The sequence below is a fragment of the Thunnus maccoyii genome, chromosome 18 (assembly GCF_910596095.1).
Source record: "Thunnus maccoyii chromosome 18, fThuMac1.1, whole genome shotgun sequence".
NCBI classification, from domain to species: Eukaryota; Metazoa; Chordata; class Actinopteri; order Scombriformes; family Scombridae; genus Thunnus; species Thunnus maccoyii.
The window spans coordinates 21434725-21455280 of NC_056550.1; the positions used below are offsets into that span (position 1 = coordinate 21434725).

The 20556-nt window shown below is 43.2% G+C and overlaps 1 protein-coding gene across 2 annotated transcripts in view; it reads left to right on the top strand.

Annotated features, from left to right (window-relative positions):
• plcl5 (phospholipase C like 5) overlaps window positions 1-20556 on the top strand; it is a 66599-nt gene that overhangs the window by 19365 nt on the left and 26678 nt on the right. For both annotated transcript variants that reach the window (XR_006092293.1, XM_042392658.1), the window contains exon 2: window positions 16648-19134. Coding sequence is in view for 1 of the 2 variants with exons in the window: in XM_042392658.1 (XP_042248592.1) it covers window positions 16648-19134 (2487 nt within the window). In the remaining variant the exon portion in view is untranslated. The remainder of the gene's footprint in view (window positions 1-16647; window positions 19135-20556) is intronic.

Sequence of the window (20556 nt, forward strand, 5' to 3'; positions counted from 1 at the left end):
ATTGCAGCAGGCTTTGGTGAACGCTGCTTTATTTTGCATGCTTGCATCATGCTGACTCATCACTTAGAAAGAGAGAAACAGAGACGCAGAGACAGAGAGAGTTTGTATGCTCACTAATTGTTTCTTGCTGCTGTTAGACTCTTCTAAACACAGCTTTCCCATCACTCCTTCCTCCTTGCATCCTCACTGATGTAACGTTATGTGATCAAACTGTGTGTAACTGAAATGAATCCTGACAGATTGATGAGAACATTGACAGAGTGAGGAAAAAATACGTGCTTTTATTTTATTTTATTCTATTTTTTTTAACTCTCGCCTCTCAACAGAGCTCCATCTACGCCACTTTTGCGCTTTTCAGCACATCTGCCCTTTGTCAGAAATAGCAACCATGCTGGAAAACGTACAAGCAAACACCTACAGCTTCACCTACCTTCTCTCACATTCCCATCCACCTGTGTATTGATTCTTCTTTGCATTTTCACACTGTTCGGGTAAACAGTTAAAACAGGATGACTCATTTTGTTGTGTGCATTGCTTTTCTCTTGCACCAATGGTATACACTGAGTTTGGTGTCCTTCAGACCACCTCTGCACAGCTCAGGAACTGGATGTACTAAGCTCAGTGAGTGGTGCACAGTAGCTTTTAGCCCTCTTCCCCACTGTTAGTGAGCCGGGCTTCTGTTTCACCTGCATTCGAGATATACATCTTTTTCTTGGCTGATGCATATCATCCTACTATTTCCCTGCAGAATCCATTTGATTTCTCCTAAGTTTCAGGTGCTGTGTGTAGAAATTATGCTTGTGAAGAATTTTCAGGTTTACAGCTGAATATGACACACACAGGTGCCAAAATTGTAAACAAGATTTCCATATTCTTGTGTGCTGTAAATAACAGAATTCTGTTTATGGTGTGTGTGTGTGATGTATTGTAATGTTTTTAATTAAAATTTAAATTTAATGAGACTTCAACCTGGTGAGTTAAAGGTTAAAGGAGAATAATACGAATATCACATAGATGATAGAGGTTATTAAGGTAGAATATAAAGAGTTCACTCTTGAGGTAGCGAATGCTTTCAGAAATTATTATTATATTGACTGTACGTGTCCATATTTCCAGACTGTTCTTGTTCTTTTGTGCCGGATCACAGTCATTCCTTCTCTTGTTGGCCCTTGAGTCTCTGACCTTCTTTGAGTGTAAATTAACAGATGAAAGGCATCTTTGAGTCGCTAGGCAACCAGGCCACTCTATTAACCTTTGTACATTTCTCTCTACATTTCAAATTAATGAATTACAGTAGGAATGCTGGATGAACACATAAACATGTGACTGTTTATATTGTGTATATATATATTGTATATTGCATAAAGTCTTGGCAGCTCATACGTTGTTACAATTTAAACCAAATATGACATTGTCTGACCATATCTCTCAGACAAATCTGTTTTAGCTGGAAAGTTCATTAAAATCACTTTGGATAAATTTCTTGTAAAGAGTAAAGCCTTTGTCGTTGCTGTGAAAACAGATTTTTTTTAGATAAGTTGCTCTTTTCATGTCTTTATGTGCAGATTCTCTGTCAGAACAAACTGCAGCACACTGCATTTGCCATGTGCTAATTGTTGCGACTCAGCAGCAGCAATAATACATTCAGATGATGATAATACCACCACAGACCTCAAATGTATCTAATCTAACTGCTATCATAACGGAAAATATAGACTATACATCCGTACTGTTACGCTTGACTTCAGTTGACTGTTTACACCTCAACTCTTATCAGTTATCTTGATAGGTTGTCTGAGTCATATCATTAATCTGCCCATATGTACGTTGAAACATGTTTTGCTCGCTTTAATCATTCCTCCTGTTCATACCGGCCATTAAGAGACCCCCTTCCTAATGCATTTCCAATGTAAGTGATGGGGGACAAAATTCACAGTACTTGCTCTGTGATAAATTGCATTCCCAAGTTTATCTGAAGTTAATATAAGGCTTCAGCAGTCTGAGTTAGACAAATCAAGTGGGTATCCTCCAAAGTTAGCCTTTTTAGTATGAAATTAATAACTAATAACTGTGTGCGTATAGGCATTTGATTGTTGTTTTAAGACCAATGAGTTCAGTTTAACAGTTCATCATCGTTGTGTGTTATGCTTGCTGTTTAACCTCAGATGGAAAAAAAAGTTCTCTGTAGGTGAGAACAAGGTATTATATAGTTTCACAATACTTGGGGAGGAAGTGGGTGGGAATGCTGGCTTCTTAGTCTGCACAGAACATGTAAGCTCTTACATTGAATAGTTGTATGACTGTCAATAGGCTAAGCTTCTTCTAGAGAGAAATAACAAAGTGTCTTATCTCAAAAGGCTTCTCTCTTCTCATGACAGAGGGAAGCAGATCAGGCCACTTTAGGGCTCAACTCACCCCTGTATTTAACTTGTCTCCTATTTGGTCCATTGCCAGTTACCCTGTATTTTTGGATAGGGCCTTCTGGTGTCTGAATATAGCCTTATTGGTTTAGCAAGTAAGATTCAGGGATTCCCCAAACCAAGATCCCTGCTGTTTGTATGACCTTGTAGCCTGAGGAGGACTGGAACAGCAGCAGCTAAAGCCAGAGAAAAGGCACCCATACAATATATTTGATAAAGTCCTGGTTCTTCTGTTTTGTTAAATGTGGTTTACAATGTTCCTTTGTCTGAAATTTCACTCAGTTGGATTTAAATGAATATTCAGCATACCAACACATTACCTGCTAATATACCCCCTTTATCACATGTAACAAAGTGTTTTCATTCATCACCTGATGAGTCCGGCTATCTGCTGTTCCTCTGAACTCCATTAGCATGTCAAATAATGTCAGAATCTCCCCCTTATTTCTGACATTATCATTTAATTAATGTGTTGACAATGTGAAAAAAGAGTGAGAACTTTCAGTATGTGGTAGGTCTCATTTCCTTTTCCTGCTCATAATGTCTCTGTTATCTGTCACAGACAGGTTTGTGAATAATGCTGGATGCAGCTATGCCTAGCTCCCCTGAAGAAAGGTCACTGCTGATGAATTTCAATTACCTGTTCACCAGAAATTGGCAGTCGATTTTAATCTGGGTTCAAACGTAGTCAACTGCATTTTGATTGACAACGTTGTGCACTTGCAGCTCAAAAAAAAAACATCTGTGTATGAAGGACAGGATGCAGATGGAGCCGGTTAGGGTGTGGGCACGGTTCGGGATGCATTTCTTAAATCAATAGAATGAAGCGCTATGATGAAAAGCGTTTTGCTCGTAGGCACCAACTGCTACAATCTGGTGCAGAACTATATAATATGTATGTATATGTATGTGGTTTTTTGCTTCCTGTTTTTCTTGAAAGTGAACAAATCCCTTGCCTCCTCTTCCCAGAGTCCTGCTTTAACATAGTGTTTGCACACTGATGACAATCTCAGGATTATGCAGCTGGTTGTTTTTTTTTTTCTATCTCCCTTATGTTTGATCAGATTAGCTGCTGAGCATTTGCATTATGTTGTGTGTGCATGTGTGTAAAAGTGTGTGTGTGTGTGTGTGACACTTCTTGTCCTTCAGGTGCCCCCGCAATGCAAACAGAGAGCTAAAGGAAATAGAGATTAACGGAGATAGAAGCATTGGAAGAAGGCCTTACATACTTTCTCCTAACATCCGTCGCAAACATGTTGTAAAATTCTCAGTGATATTATTATCACCTTGCTGCAGTGTTACAATACCGTTAAATTTCCTCCTGCACATTAAGCCTGTACAGTGGAGCAGTGCAGAGCTGGCATTGCTGTCGTCCTTAATGAGTGTGGTAAATCAGCCAGGATGCTCACGGATGCAGCATGTTAAATCGCAATAAGCCCTTTGTACAGGAAGTGACAAAGGAGCTTCCACTTTGCATGGCCCAGTGATTGAACAACTTCTGGTAAACAGCACAGGAAGAGGGAAATGACAAAAACACACGACAGATTATGGTCAAGTTTAGCTCCGTTGAGGATGGTACATCCTGCAGATCAGTCTGTTCAGACGTGGAAAAGATATGCCAATAGGAAGGAAGGAGGGAAGGAAGGGAGGAAGGAAGGAAAGGAGGGGTCGGGGGAGAACAGCAGATGGATGAAGAGAGGAGTGCCCTGTAGGATCCCTACTGCATGTGACCATCCGGTGGACTGGCTTCATGCTGCTGAGTTCACTAAGCTGGAGAAGATTTTTCAGTGTTGAATTTTCAAGCTCACATAGGAATTTCATTCACTATATGTGTTAGTGTACAAGAAATAGATTTTTTTTTTCAGGGTAGAAGAATTATTAGGTCTTCCATTGTTAAAAGCAGAATCTTTATTCTAAGCCATAAATGGAGTGGGATTTGTCACTGCAGGGTGAAATTGTTTATTTGAATTAATGGTGCTTTGTGTTATGCTGTTCTCTCCTGCTGCCTTCCCCCCCCCCCCGAAGCTCTCAACAGCTGCTCTGACCCTGGTTCCCCCCTCTCTGCCCTTGTAACACCCACACACTCCAGCCTGGTATGTCAAAGCAGCCACTCCGCAGTGGGATTTTTATTTTTCATTTTTGAAGGACGTTGAGTTCCACATTGTGCACTTTTTTTCATTCCATAATTAAGCAAATGCACAACAAAACCGTTGTTGTCCTTGGAGAGATGTGACTAATGCTGTGACTTTAGGCATAGTGTCTACCTTTGAAATAAGGCCTCTGTATATGTTTGTGTGTGTGACCGTGGATTTCATATTCCATTTCTAAAGCGTCTCAACACAAACGGTGGTGGAGAATGTGAGGAGGTTGCAGGTTTCAGTGTTCACTGATATCATGCAGGTTGGGGCAAAAGTTGTCTCCCAGGCAGTCTTCAGGCGCCAGACGTTGGAGCTTCCCATAGAGAGGTGTGATAATGGGTTCTGAGGGCCCAACCGGGGTAGGTCTACCCTTAAACACCGATGTGGTACTGCTGCCAGAACTACTGCTTCTGTAGCTGCTGGCTGAATGCTTACAAGGTTTTTTGTGCTCCACAGGGGGCTGTGAAGTCAACCACATGAAGGGATAACGTAACAGAGGACCAAAATAACTTAATGATGCCTCACTCACTTATGACACTCATTATAGGTGCTTCCTCCCTTTGATATAGATTTCAGAATTCCTCTGAAGCAGTGTGGGATTGTGTGTGTTGTGTGTTGGGATCTGGGTAGCATGGGAGTGTAATAGCATTGAGATGATCACTTTTGAGGCTGCATTACAAGGCAGAACACATACAACCACAGAGGAAAAAGTCAATGATTCTTTCTCGAAAGACAGACTACGTGATTAGGTAAAATAAACCTATATAACAAGTTTTCTCACTTTTTGAAAAGCAAACTGAAATTGTGGGACTCGTGGAGCCCAATCCTGAGAGGACTGTGGCTAAGACGCTGGTCTATCCAGTAGTTTTTCTTCTTTACAATAATGCAGCAAGTCTTCATACAGCATTTTTTCATACCAAAGAACTCCAGAGGATAACACTGCATATGAGTATATATAATGCGTAGATTGTTTCGTGCCTACCGCATTCCCACTGTGCTGAGAATAACAATCATGCCTAAGAAACAAGGACAGCATGAGAAATGACGCTAGTCATAGGTGACACAATGCAGTACTTGCTTTAGATCAGGATGGCTGAATAGTTGAATAGGGCTTCATCTTCCCACCGGTCCTTGTCTTCCTTCTCTGTGACACCTTCGCATGACCTTTAAACAATAGTGTGTCCTTGCATAGAAAAGATAGTTCAGTTTCAGTGGGGGTCTTGGCTTTTTGGTGAAACTGGGTCGGGTTGTAACATGGCATGGATATCAGCGTGGTTTTCTTACGCATCCTCATCAGATTCATCTCCCCCCCTGCTGTTCAGTTCTCTCCTAGGGAATCCTTACTCCCCCTCTTCACAGTAAAGGAGAGAGGCCAGACCTAAAAATAGGAATCGTTGTTCTCTCTGTTCTTCCCTTGCATGCCAACCGCCTTCTTTATTCCTGATGCAAGACACCCCCCAGTTTTGCACCCATTTCTTTTCCCCTGCCGAGCCATCAATCAACCATGCCCACTCAGATCAGGATGTACCTGATTTTCCCCACTGCAGTCCTGCCAGTCAGGCTTTCCGGGCAAACACAAAGGTCACCTTCACCCAGAGCTCTTCTGCAAAGTGGGAACATTGAACCACTCTGCTCCCGCGTCCTCCACCCTCCCTTCACTGTGCATTTACACAAGCACACCCCCTTCCTCCCATGTCCTACATTTGTGTCCACTTCTGGGAGTAAAAGCTAACTGCAACTGTAACTGTGATTCATCTCAGCAGCAATTCAGCCCAGTTCCACTCCCAGCTCTTACTAGTTAGCACTAGTCAGCCTTAACCAGTGGTGGAAGAGGTGTTCAAATCACTTACTTGAGCAAAAGTAGCAATGCCACAATACGTAAATACATCATTAAAATAAAGGACTACAAATCTTGTTTGAGTAAAACCATGTAAGGATTATCAGCAAAATATTCTGAAGTTATTGTGCAGAGTGGATCATGGCAGTAGTACAATACTAGACTCAGTTACCTTCCACCATTAAGCCCTAACTAGCAATATGATAAAGTGATCATGTAAAACATTCAAGGCATGGTCTAAGTGTGTTCAACCACACGATTATCTCATAGAAAAGAAGAGAGAAGAAGCTGTGTAAGAAGGCTCATCGTCCTGTAGATCAAAGATAAGCGAGTGCAGATACCACGCCAGGGTTCTTTTTTTTTCCACTGGCACTGGAACAGTCCACGAGTCGGTTTGCCAGCCTCTTGACGAGACAGAAGGAGCCCAGCCAAGGATCAGGCTCACGGGGATTATTTATAGAGTTGAGTGGGCTTCACGGACGCAGGCGTGGTGGAATGTGTCAGAGAGAAAATGCATCATTGATCAAAGCCTGCTCAAAGACGTAGTCTTATTTTTGCCAAACGCTGAGCAGAGACGGAGGTTTGGAAGAAAACAATAGCTTGTACCAAAGGCTCCATGTGTGTTGTGCTATAGTAAGCTTGCTTGCTCTTCTACCCACACAGAGTCCTCTGCACCTACACAGGTGACTGGACTTCACTGAACACTTGCCAATTTTAGCCTCTTTCTCTTCTTTCTCTACTCCAGCATCTAAATAGCTTTTCAGCCCTGGATGTTTAAAATACACACATGGTGGGTGTTTGGAAAGTGAATGTACTGCACTCGGAGGCAGGTGTGTATCTTCATAATGATATGTGGGTTTTGTGTGCAGAAGACAACACGACCTCTTTTGGAATTGTGTCACAAGAAATGTAGGTATTTCACAGTTGCGGATTTCTCTCCAATATATACCTCAAAAGAGATAGAAACAAACACGGAATCACTACCAAGGACAGGCTGTGGTTGTGCGTGTGTGTATATATGTTTGTGTGGACACCACGAGGCACATCTGTCAGAGGACAGTGCAGGATGTTGCTCCTCCTTTATCTCCCCCTCTCTACGGTCCCGTACAGGGAGTAGAGAAGAGGGGAAAAAAGAGAGGTGAGGTGTAGGGAGGGAGGAGGAAGGGAGGGGAATATAACAGAGGTGTCCTGTACTGCAGCAGCAGCATAGCTCTCTGGTGGCAGGCGGGGGCACTTCTCTCTCCCCACCATTCGCTGCAATGCAGACGATAGTCAAGGTTATGCCTGTGTGGCCGCATTGGCAGACTGAAGTATTGAGGATGCCTGGTAGGCAGTCCAAGAGACAATGATTATATTTTGGGAAACTTGCGGCCTCATTGTCCTGTAATGGCTGTATTTATAGTCAAAGAAGCTTTATTCTCAGACTTGCAGATCCCATACCAACTCCTTTAATAGTACCTGATGTTTCTGGGCCTTGGAAAACCACATTTTGCTTTTCTTACACTATACAGATAACATCTTTATTATTTGCCTCTTTGCTGCAGAGTTGCCTGTAATCTTTTGGCAGGCTGTCATTCCATACAAGCGTCGTGTTTGAGGTGGAGGGTAAATGCCGTGGAGATGTGTGGCACGGGACTGGCAGGGTGACATTTATTGTTAATCAGCCTCCCGCTCTTCCCTCAGCTTCCACTGTCTGTTTGTGATAAACATGTCAGTCTCAGCTACACTGCAACATGGAGGACCGCAGGCTGTGTGTGGTCAGTGCTTCAGCGAGGTCCTGTGTGAACTTTCATTAGAAGTGGATCAGAGAATGGCCACATTTGGCAGCGTTGCACGTAAGAGCTACTGCAACATGCTCACTTCCTGTGAGCTCTAGTCTTACATAGACACACTGAGAAGAAACAGGAGAGGATGACCAAATTTCCACATCCTGTGTGTGTGTGTGTGTGTGTGTGTACGTGTGCCCAAAAGAATTCCTTTGGCTTCCACTTTTGTTGCGCCTGAGGCTTAGGCAGACGATTCATTGTGAGCGGGTTCAAAACAGCTGCCTCTGTCAGATATTATTGAGGAAGTGATAGATCATTTCCCACAGGGTGGAAAACATTCAACACACCGTTAGTCTGACCTTAATTGTTTCCCAGTATCAATCTCATCTCTTTATTGGTCCTGTACGAAGGGATCTATGTAGCGAAAGAGACAGAGAGAGAAAGAGAAAGAGAGAAAAAAAGGAAAATTAATTCAGGAACCGAGACACAGAGGTTGAGTGACAGAGAGAAACACAGAGTGAGAGAGCAAACAACAGTGAGAGAGTGAAAGGACAAGCAATGAACAGAAAGAAAGGGACCGATGACAAGACCCAGGTGTCAACGCACCACTGTCAACTATTATCCTTTCATAGGTCATCATCGGGAGTTGGGCAAACACACTTTCATGTCACACTCCCCCATATCCTCCACATCTTGAACAAACACAGCCAACATCCGGCGCCTGTCGCTGAAAGTCATTTGGGAAAATGAAAAAGAAAATGCTGTGGTAATGAATGTAATGAGAAGAAAGCTTTGAGATGAGAAAAACACAGTTTAATTAAGGCAATGCAGACCATGGGGGAGTATTAAACATAGTTATATCTGATAGGAGTCAATGAGTGCCTCCAATAGTGATAACTGTGAGGGGCGTGGCGCTCAGCAGTCAGTTTGTTAGCAAAAGGCTGGTCTGCACCTTGCTGTGTGTGTGTTCTCACATTAGAAAAATGTAGCACAAGGCTGTTGCCAGACAAAAAACTCCTATTTTATTGAATTGTTTTGTTTTAATAGGAAGGTAACACAGTCCTCCTTGTGCTGTGAAATTTGACTAGTCTAAATTACAGAAACTTTATGAACCTTAAGACACTGTACCCACTCACCAAAAGAAGTTCTGCAGTCGATAAAAGCTTCCTATTCCTAACTGAGACTACATACTTTCAGCCTGTTTTCCCAGATAAAATTAAGTTGTTTTTTTTTCATCCACAGGAAGTAACTAATCCAAGCCTAAAAGCAAAATAATAAACTTGTTACTAAAGAGAAGCAAAGCAAATACTCACTAGACCTCTCTTGTTCCTTTGGTGCCTTTTGTATGAAGTGAATCCAGAACAGCCAATTTGGTAAATATGAGGATTTCTGCGAATTAAAGTTCTGTCAGAACTTCCAAATTATTTTCTCTCACTGTCACTCGCTTATCAAAACACCAATGTGCAAAAGTCCCAAGTGCACTATAAGTAGTGACAGATGCTTTAGGAGATAAAGATTTTTACTTGACAGCAACAGCATGCCATTTTATGGACTGTTTTGTCCAGAGTGCCTGATAGTGCCACGGGTGCATGCATTTTTAGATCTATGGGTAGTCCTGGTGAGAATTGAATCCTGTAATCTTGACACATTCTGTTCGGAGACAGTCAAACACATTAACTGAATGGGGGCACACAGCTTGTGGTGTGAGTTAGAAATCATGAATATGGGCTAATAAAACAACCCTCAAACATCCTCCACTAAACCAGGGAAAGTAAAGTTGGCAGGGGATTGCAGGGGAATCCAGGGACAAACAACCCCTTCCTGTGTCTCGCCCTCTCATATACAAGGATAATTCTGTTATTATTTAACACAGCTTCTGCAGAATTACCAGCATGACCTGACAGACAGACAATCACTCAGAGTGGGAGCTGACCGACGCTGAGATTGACAGCGGACACCTTGCCTACGGAAGAGGACGATGACAGACTGATTAGACGTTGACCGTGAGGAAATCTGGAACTGGATGTGACTTGAACCTACAAGAGAATCTCTCTCTCTCTCTCTCTTTCACTCTGCCTCATACTTAGCAACAAGCATGCACACATGTACACGCGCAAAACTAACCTGAACTCAGCTTATGAAATAGGTAGTGCAGGAAATAATTGGCCCCATTGGTGGCGCGAGGCGATGGAAAGCATGAGGAAATCAGCTGGGGACAACAAGGGCAGTGCGGTAGCCACAGGAGAGCCTGACATTGGTGTGCATGTATGCATTCAAATGTGCGGTGATTTCAGAATGGTGTGATATGATTTATGACCAAACCCGTAGATGTATTGAGTGGCCTCATGACTGATAAATCATAAATAATAAGAAATAAATGGTCTCTTAAACACAAATGCCAATGTTTTCCCTACCAACAGGACTCCCTGCCCCCCCTGAAAGAAACAAAATATGTTTATTCATGTCTGGAGAGAAACTAGCACAATGCTGTCATTTATGGTCAACCTAAGGACCGAAGCAGTCAACCTAGGGGAAACACAATGCATTGTGACTGAAGTATCTAAGCTGGATGGCAGCACTTTGTGCTTTTTTCTGTGCTTCCACAGCTCGATAGCATTGACCTCCACTCTCTCTGTGGGCCAGTAATTAGTGAGATTGTTTGGTGTGTCTTTGGCTTGTTCAGAGTTCTCTGGGGGGTTTCTACTTATTATCTGAGCACGGAAGGAGTCTTAACAGCAGACTCAGGGCTTTACATTTGAGGTACAGGGAGCGTCATGTGCAGAAGACCACCTGGATGAAAATGTAAATCCATTTGTGCATGGGACAAACACGAGCATGTCTGCACACACTCAATTCACGCATCTCAAATTCCCTCTCCGACCTTTGATTTTCTCGCCTATTCACACATTATGTTCGTGCTCTGCAAACTCTAAGATGGTGCGATGAGTTGCACAATGTGCGGCTGAGACTACCGCTGCGAGAATTCAAGCAGTCGCCCACATGAGAGATTACTGTGACAAACGGTGACAGGCCCGGCTTCTCTCTCCCTCTGACTCTCTTTTCCATCTTGTCTCTCTTTTGTCTTCTTTTCTCTCTGCATCCCTCTCTCACCTCTCCTATTTCCAAAATCTGTATTCAATACAGAGATGCTTTATTGGCATGACAGATAACAATGCCATGTTGCCAAGGCAAATGTTACTGACATCTCTCTATCCATCTCTTTCTCTCTCTTTCTCCCCCTATGAGAATTTAGTTTTTCAATTTGATTTGATTTGCTTTATTGGCATTGAGGTTGCACAGAATTGCCAAAACATCTAAACAGATTAAGTTAACATTAAGCTCATTAAACTTGCTCTCTTTCTCAATCTCTGTCAATCTTTCCTTCTTTATCTCCTTTGCAAATACACAATCTTCGCATAGATCCGCTTTACCTCTCTTTCGCTCTCTCTTCCTCCCTCCCTCTCTCCCAATGGATGCCTCTTTCCACACAGTTTTAGGGAGTAGAGTCTGTTAGAGGCTGAATGATGGCTGCCTTAAGCTCTGTGTGGCAGGATTCAGATGTCAGTTTGTGTAACCGTCTCGGATGTGGGAAGGAGGAGGCACTGTGGTGCCTTGGGGTAGTGGTGGGCAGCCCAGACTTGTGGGGGAGAGGAGAGGAAGGGGGGGGTGTTCTGATGATGACCTCCCACCTACCTCATCCAAATAGACTGGGGCTCACTGAACTGTGAAATCCTTCAAGGCAAAAGCCAGAGCTCTTTGATTCTTCACATCTTTTGCCTCAGCAGGGAACTGTGTTTGGCTTGCCCCCAAAAATATAATATACATAAATATCAGATGACCTTGACTTTTACTTGTTTAGTTTGTGAAGTAATAGATTCCCTGTTTTGTTGCATTTTTGTTTCTTTTGTTCCATTAAAAGCTGGTGAAAATCTTGGCCTACCTTATTTGGGGACAGTCAGGGAAACAAATCGCGATGATGCGTCATATTACTGTCATTGTTTAGGTGGATAAAAACAAAGAATGTGTAAATAATTCAGCCTGCTCAAAAATTGCGAGGACAACAGTTGCTTTGATGAAAATGATGAATCTGATAATTAGAGGACATATTTTTGCCTTGACTCTAATATCAATGAGATTGAAATAGTGAGTAGTGATTTTACCATCAAAAGACACAGTAAGCATGTATCTTTGTGGTATCCATGTGTGCTTGATTTCTCAACCTTTGTCATGTGTGCATTTGATGTCTAATGTGGCTTAGCTGTGACTAGTTGTCTGTCAGGGCATTCTGTATGTGTGTAGACATTGATCCTATGATCCTCCAGCACACATGCAGGCAAACACAACGCACATACTGTGACTCATGTCGTGGAGAGCACATCATCAAGAGGGCCCTGCTCTGCTCTGTTCTGTCTTCACTCCCCATTACGCACGCTCCCCTGTTGCCTTATTCACTGATTCACATTGCACATACACAAATGACACAGTTGCTCTGTGGGTGAGAGGAACTGAGCCGTGCTTGACTTCTTTCTGCAGACAGAGTTGAGATATGAGAGGAGAAAAGAGTAGCGAATGGCAGGCAGCCAGCACAGCCATGACGAGGAGGTGGGATGGTTTGAGGTTTTGTGGGATGTGGAGAAAAGTGGGCCATGGTAGTGAAAGAAGCGGTATGTCCAGAGTCCCACAGGAAGACCTGTAGGGGAAAGATTCATCTTCCATGTGTTCAAAAGCAGGTTGAGTTGCTCAGCACTCTGATCATTTAAGATTTACCCTTTTTAGCCATCACCTGATGAACTCCAGTACAATGTTGCATTTTTCGATGTGTATCAGAACATTCAAGTTGTAAGCATTCAGAGCCAGAGGACTTTTTAGGTTTGCTTGTGCTTTCTGACATTACAAGAGAACAGATAGCAGGAGAGGCCCTTGAGGTTTTTTGTTGGGGTGCTTGTGTTGCACCCACACACACACACACACACAAACAGACACACTCTATAGAGATTAAGCAGACATTCATTTTTCTGACAGTGCTGCATTCCAGGATGTACAACAGACTAGTGGCATACAGGAAAGCCAACCAGATGCATATGCATTTAAAGATAGTATACCATATAATCGGGAATGTATTGATTATTAAATTATATAAGGATAGGAAGTCTATAAAAATACTCTGTTTTTCCATTGCGCCCTACACTACCATTTGAAGGGGTTATTGTTTTGGCATGCCCACTCAGTAGGGTACTGCAGTCTAACAGGCAACCCGAAAGCTCATACTGCTTACGGCACCCAGCATCAGAGTGTGACAATAGTGACAGCAGGGAGAGCGAGTGTGACATACCGCTGCCCTTCAGAGGATGCTGGGGACCCGTCTCGCAGCCTGTCCATCCCCAGCAGCTTCAACCTTCCATCAGGGAGTGTTTGACCCAGCCCGAAGCAGCCAGTATCACCACAGGAAAGGGGATGGGGGAGGTGTAGAGGATTACCAAAATACTCTCACATCACCGCAGCAACAGCAGCAACAGCAGCAACAGGCAGTCAAGTGAGAAACACTCAAGCACACACACATAAACAGGGATACTGACATCTCTACTAAGAGAGACTTCTGGAGGTGTTGAAAAAATGTTAAGAGAGTGCAACAGAAGTTTGGTCGACCAAGGGGAAAAAGACGGCTGCATGTATGAAAACACATAGCAATTAATTGTATGCATGTGTCTGCAACACAAATATTATTTACCAGGCAAGTTAATTCTTTAGGTCACTGTGTTTATGATTTAGCATTCAATAAATGGAATTTTGTTTCAATAATATGTGAAATGATTCCTGGCACACACATATTTTGACCATTTGGTTTTGATTGAGAGGCTGGAGCTGAGGGTAACAGCATGTTGTCTTGCCTGGCTGTCTGGCTAATTGTAACAAAATGCTAATAAGACACAAGATTACCCCTCACACCCTTTGACCCTCTGTGGCTACAGCACTTCCCTAAAGAAGGGATGTAAACAATCAGACCTGAACAGATTTCCGCCTCCTGCCACTCGCTCAGTCTGCTTTCTGTCTCACAGAGTTTTCTTCACATACCCCCAATACCCCAGTCAATGTAGATGTCCATCTGGTTGATTTTGCAAACAGCCCCAGAAAGTGCAAAAGACCAGCTGTCTTTTTGGTCTGTTTTAAAAATAGGCCAGAGTTTTTAACTGCATTTTTCTGTCACAGGAGGCAAAAGGAGCGGGTTAGTGAGATTAAAGAGCACATCATTCGGGTTGAAATGTGATCTGTTGATTATGGCCTCGATATTAATCTCCCACTACAAGCACTATGATGGGTGGGGGGGCAGATGATCTTTTGGAGGAAACAGGGATGAGGATGACAAAGAGAGACAAAGATAGGGTCAGCATTAATGTCCTGCCTCTTATGTGAAGTGGTTGACAAGTTCATTTCACTCACCTAAGCTACTTCTGTGAAAGAGTTGGAATTGTATAACCCTCCAGCTGAACCAACAGCACTCTCCTCATCTTCACAGTCTTGGCAAGGGTACATTACTTACCATGTTCCTGTGGGTCTTGGCAACAGCTCTCACATCAATTGCATGCAAGTGTTTTTGAAGGGGAGAATATAAATGTTTGACTAAATCTGTTTTAACCCATAGTGAACAACACTTTTGACCTGGGTGGTACCAACATCACTAGGCCACAACACACCATCTGGTGTGAGGCCAGTGAAGGCACTATAGAATTTACAAAAGGTGTTTTCATCTACATTAAAGTATGAGCAGTCTTTCTAATCAATATGATTAACTTTTTTTCCATATCTGAAGAATTATACATTTGGAAATAATGATATTGAGTGCTCATGTGTAGGGAAAAGAGATAGAGGTCATCAAACAAGGGCAAAACCAGAGAGTGATGATCATGTCATTTCTTCGGCTTTGCGTCAAGTGGTGCTCATTTATCGGGATGATGTGCCAGACGTCATCTGCCTCTGACCATCAGGTGGAAGATAGATGGCCCTGAGGTGTTTCTATGTGACTAGCGTTGAACCATGTTCTGGGGAGATCCATCAGACCTGTAAAGGCAGTCATTGTCTTGGGGGGAAGGCATACTTAATCCTCTGTAGCCCTGTGGCCCTCTGCCCTTTCTAGCTTACTTTGAATTAAAAAAGACCAACAGACATGAGAAGAAGACTGAGATTAGGTGGCTTTGGTTACATTCATTTCACATTAGGGGTGTTGCAAGTAAACACACATCTCTACTGACATGTCACCATGGTAATAGATGTTTTCAGAAAATTCTTTTAAAACAGACTTTGTCTTCTGTCCGAGTTTCAACAATGACAGTCTCACAGGCTTTGTGTCTAGAATCTTTGATATGTAATAGTAATTTGTGGATTGGTTTCGGTTTGACTTTAATGTACTGTTCTCTGTGGTATGCATTATTCAACAAGCCCATTTTCTGAGCCCTAAACCAGGCCATCTGCATTCAGGCTATCTAGCTTACCACAGCCCTGTGTGGAGATAGGGCAGCACTGTCTGTCTGCTGTCTACAGCTAGCTGCAAAAGTTCAGCCGTGTCATGGCAGGTGGTGTGTGGAGCATCTGTTTTACTACTTTCACAAGTTTGGCTTTTGCCTTGGTTGTTGTAGAGAGGCAGTCCACTTAAAGCATCAACAAACTTTTCAATGTATTTTGAATTGGCTGGCAGAAATTTATTTATGAGAGGTTGTCCACAGAATGAATATTCAACCAGCAAATCTAATTTGCAGTCCTAAGGTAATGTGAAACTGATTTTAAAACCCTTAACTTATTTGGGAGATGAAAAACCATTGAGACTTGAGCCAAGCCGAAATTGTATCCCAGTTTTGTAACCTATAATTACCGCAAGCAGCCCAGTTTTAAAAAGAAACAGACCTCATGTGTCCTGCATTACTGTATATTACGTTTTGTTTCAAGTGAAAACCCCAGAAGTTACTCTGCCCTCACTTGAAGTTATGCAATTTACAATAATAGAAGAAGACTTAGACAAAGAGATGTGTATTTTAAACAAGCGTGCAATTATCTCTCAGGCTATTGGCCAGTTGTAAATATATTTTAAAAGACTCATGTGAAAGAAGTTCCTGCACGGTGCCCATCCACCACTGTGTCCCATCTCCATAAATATAGGCCCTAGCATGTTGACTCTTGTTTGGGAGAAAGAAAAATAAAGACTCCTAGCAGTTGATAACTGGGTGTTTCATTGCAGTACATTGATACATTGATGTAGTCATATTTGTGCAACCAGCAGCTCAGCAGTAAACTCATGTTTAGATTTAGGGTTTTTCTTTCAGGGGTCAATGTGTGTAGGTTTAAAGTTGCTCTGTCATGAGGAAGTAAACTAAGACTTTTGTCTCCTTTCTCCTGTTCTATACATTATCATCACACTGTGGTATTCACAGGTGTTTCCTGAATTCAGATATAAAGTGTAACCAAAAATTATTTTCTGTACCCCATTGTGTTCACAGGATGGTTCCAAACAGAAGCAGGTGAGGAAGAAGACGGTTTCCTTCAGCTCAATGCCAAGTGACCGCAAGATCAACAGCACAGCTGCTTGCATGGCCTTTATGATGGAGGGTTGTGAGATGAAGAAGGTGCGCTCTAACTCACGCATGTACAACCGCTACTTCCTTCTGGATCCAGACATGCACTGGCTCCGTTGGGAGCCATCCAAAAAGGATTCAGAGAAGGCCAAACTAGAGATCAAGAGCATTAAGGAGGTCCGTTTGGGAAAGAAAACTCCAGTTCTTCGCAGCAATGGTCTCTCAGATCAGTTCCCTGATGAATGCGCCTTCTCAATCATCTATGGGGATAACTATGAGTCATTAGATTTGGTAGCTAGTACAGCAGATGTTGTCAGCACCTGGGTGATGGGCCTGAGGTACCTGGTGTCTTATGGTCGGCACACCGTGGACATGGTGGATCCCAGTCAACCAAGTCTACGAACATCTTGGATTGGGTCAGTGTTTGAGCTAGCAGATATGGAAAAAGAAGGCCACATAGACCTGTTCAGGGCCACACAGATAATCAAGGGGCTCAACCCTGGAATGAAAGAGTCTAGGATAGAACTGAAGTTCAAGGAACTCCAGAAAGCTAAAGACCAATACGGAGAGGCAATTAACATGGACACCTTTGTGGAGGCCTACTGTGAGCTCTGCACACGGCCAGAGATCTTCTTCCTACTGGTGCAGTTCTCCAGTAACAAGGAGTATCTGGACAGTAAAGATCTGATGTTATTTGTAGAGGTGGAGCAGGGTGTGGAAGGTGTGACAGAGGACATGTGCAGGGATATTGTTCAGAAATTTGAGCCATCAGCCGAAGGCAGGGAGAGGAGCTACCTCTCCATTGATGGCTTCACACACTACCTCCTCTCCTCGGAGTGCCACATCTTTGACCCCCAGCACAAACGTGTGTGCCAGGATATGACCCAGCCCCTGTCCCACTACTACATCAACTCCTCACATAATGCCTCCCTTCTGGAAGACCATTTCTGGGGTTCGTCAGATATCAGCAGCTACATCCGAGCACTAAGGATGGGTTGTCGCAGCATTGAGGTCATTGTTTGGGATGGCCCTGATAATGAACCAGTGGTGTATGTAGGTAGTTCTGTGGCCTCACAGCTAGCATTATCTAAGGTCCTGGACATTATAAACCAATATGCTTTTGAGAGCTCCGAGTATCCCCTCATTCTCTGCTTGGTGACCCACTGCTGCATCCCCCAGCAGAGGGTCATGGCCCAGCACATGAAAAAGATTCTTGGGGACAAGCTGTACATTGAACCCCCCAACAAAGAGGAAAACTACCTACCCTCTCCTGAGAAACTCAAAGGTAAAATCCTCCTCAAGGGCAAGAGGCTACCGCCCAGTTGCACTGATTCTGAGGGTGATGTGACGGAAGAGGAAGAGGGTCTGGAAATGTCCCGAAGAGTAGGAGCTGATGAGAAGGACCAGCTAAATGGCTTGGGCTTCAAAAGACTCAGACTGTGCAGGGAGCTATCTGATCTTGTATCTCTCTGCAAGTCAGTACAGTTCAGGGACTTTGAGATCTCTAAAAGGGACCAAAAATTCTGGGAGATTTGTTCCTTCAATGAGGTAGATGCAAACAGGTTTGCCAATGAGTTCCCAGAAGAATTTGTCTGTTATAATAAGCGCTTTCTCTCCAGGGTGTATCCCACACCAATGAGGATTGATGCCAGTAACATGAACCCCCAGGATTTCTGGAAGTGTGGCTGCCAGATTGTGGCCATGAACTATCAGACACCAGGCTTGATGATGGACCTCAACCTAGGCTGGTTCAGGCAGAATGGCAATTGTGGGTATGTGTTGCGGCCAGCCATCATGAGGGAGGAGGTGTCCTACTTCAGTGCCAACGCTCGGGACTCCCTGCCAGGGGTGTCTGCTCAGCTCCTTCACATCAAGGTCATCAGCGGGCAGAATCTGCCCAAGCCTCGCGGCTCCGCTGCTAAGGGTGACGTGGTGGAGCCCTACATATATGTGGAGATTCACGGCATCCCAGCTGACTGTGCTGAGCAAAGAACCAAGACTGTGTCCCAGAACGGTGACAACCCTATTTTTGATGAGAGTTTTGAATTCCAGATCAACTTACCTGAACTTGCGGTTCTGCGCTTTGTGGTGCTGGATGATGACTACATTGGAGACGAGTTTATTGGCCAGTACACCATCCCATTTGAGTGCCTACAGCCAGGCTATAGACATGTCCCACTGCAATCACTGACAGGAGAGTTCCTACCCAACACCACCCTGTTTGTCCATGTAGCCATCACAAACAGGCGGGGAGGAGGAAAGGCACATAAGAGGGGTCTATCTGTCAGGAAGGGAAGGAAGGCCCGAGAGTACACCAACACCAAGACTACAGGGATCAAAGTAGTGGATGAGCTCTTCAGAGCTTCCACCCAGCCCCTCAGGGAGGCCACAGATCTCAGAGAAAATGTGCAGGTAAGGAATTATGTACTTATGAAATGTAATCACAAAATTATCACAAGTGGTGGCGGAGGTTATGTTAAGCAGGAGTTTTGTTTGAGCCTCTTGCCTTTTGATTACCTTAAATTGCTTTGTGATGATGGGCTTTGTGTTTGGTTGACTGGCCAGTTCTGTTAAGCTACCCCTACATTTTTGTATTTTTACAGTCTGGTTGACAAATTATGATGCTGATCTTGCAGAGCAAGTAAACAACATCATAGATCACTGTCAGTGTCAGTGTACTCTCTTGAGTGAATCTTGTCCTGCCTAGCACAGTGGTAACCAAACTATTATTACTATCTACTACGATCGGGTTAGCTGATAATACACAGATGAAGTAAGTAAGAGTTCCCTTCTTTGGATTGTCCTGAAATCGGCTAGAATACACTATTTACAGACACTGAAGCCTCATTCATCAACAATTCGGACGGCTGTCACAGACCACAGTAACAGCAGCTGAAGCTCAAATTTGGCACAAATGTCCACTTGGACTCAAGATTGAACTGATTAGATTTTGGTGGTCAGAGGTCAAAAGTCAAGGTCACTGCGACCTCATGTCCATCCCATTCTTGTGAACGTGATGTCTCAGGAATGCCTAGAGGGAATTTTGTTACATCTGGAACAAACATCCACTTGGACTCAAGGATGAACTGATAAGAATTTGGTGGTCAAAGGTCAAACTTGATACCTTTTCTTAAATTCCTTCCCAGTCCTCACTACAAATATATGAGTCTGGACAGACATGGATGTAAACTGCAACCTGATTAGTTGGCAGAGGCATACAACTGCAAGGCAATATTTCTAGTTTAGACTAAGCACTTGATCTAGGCAGATTGTAGCCAGCAATGTGATATATCTCATGTATGAAAATGGCTTAAGATATGACAAGGCAGAGAAGTCTGCATAACTATTAATTGCTTCAGTGGGTCCAAATTGATGTAAGTGTTTGTGACTGGACTCATTTCAGTTGCTGCTGTGGATAGAGGCTTGTTGCTAATTGTACTCTATTAATGTTGTAGAAGAGAACAGTAATAAAGTGACATTGTTGTACAATTATGAGTTTTATAAATAGTGTAATCATTAATGAGGGACAATTACAGCCCAGGGGAAAGGTCTGTGTTGCTAGGCACTTAGAGCACTACTTGAAAACTCCTTCTTAAAAAATGACGATTAGTAACCACGGTGTATATTTGGCTGTGCAGAAGCCTTTCAGTGCAGTTTATCATTTTGTTTTGATGACTGAAGAAGGAAGTAATACAAAGTTTATCTCTCATTTTCTTCACACATGAGCCTGTGAGCCTTTTATATGTCCTGTGTAGTGTTGTTTAGTTGTCATTTTAGGCTGGCAGGCTCTTGTCTTCTCTGACAGCTTTCAAAATAAAAATAATCTTGCTTGAA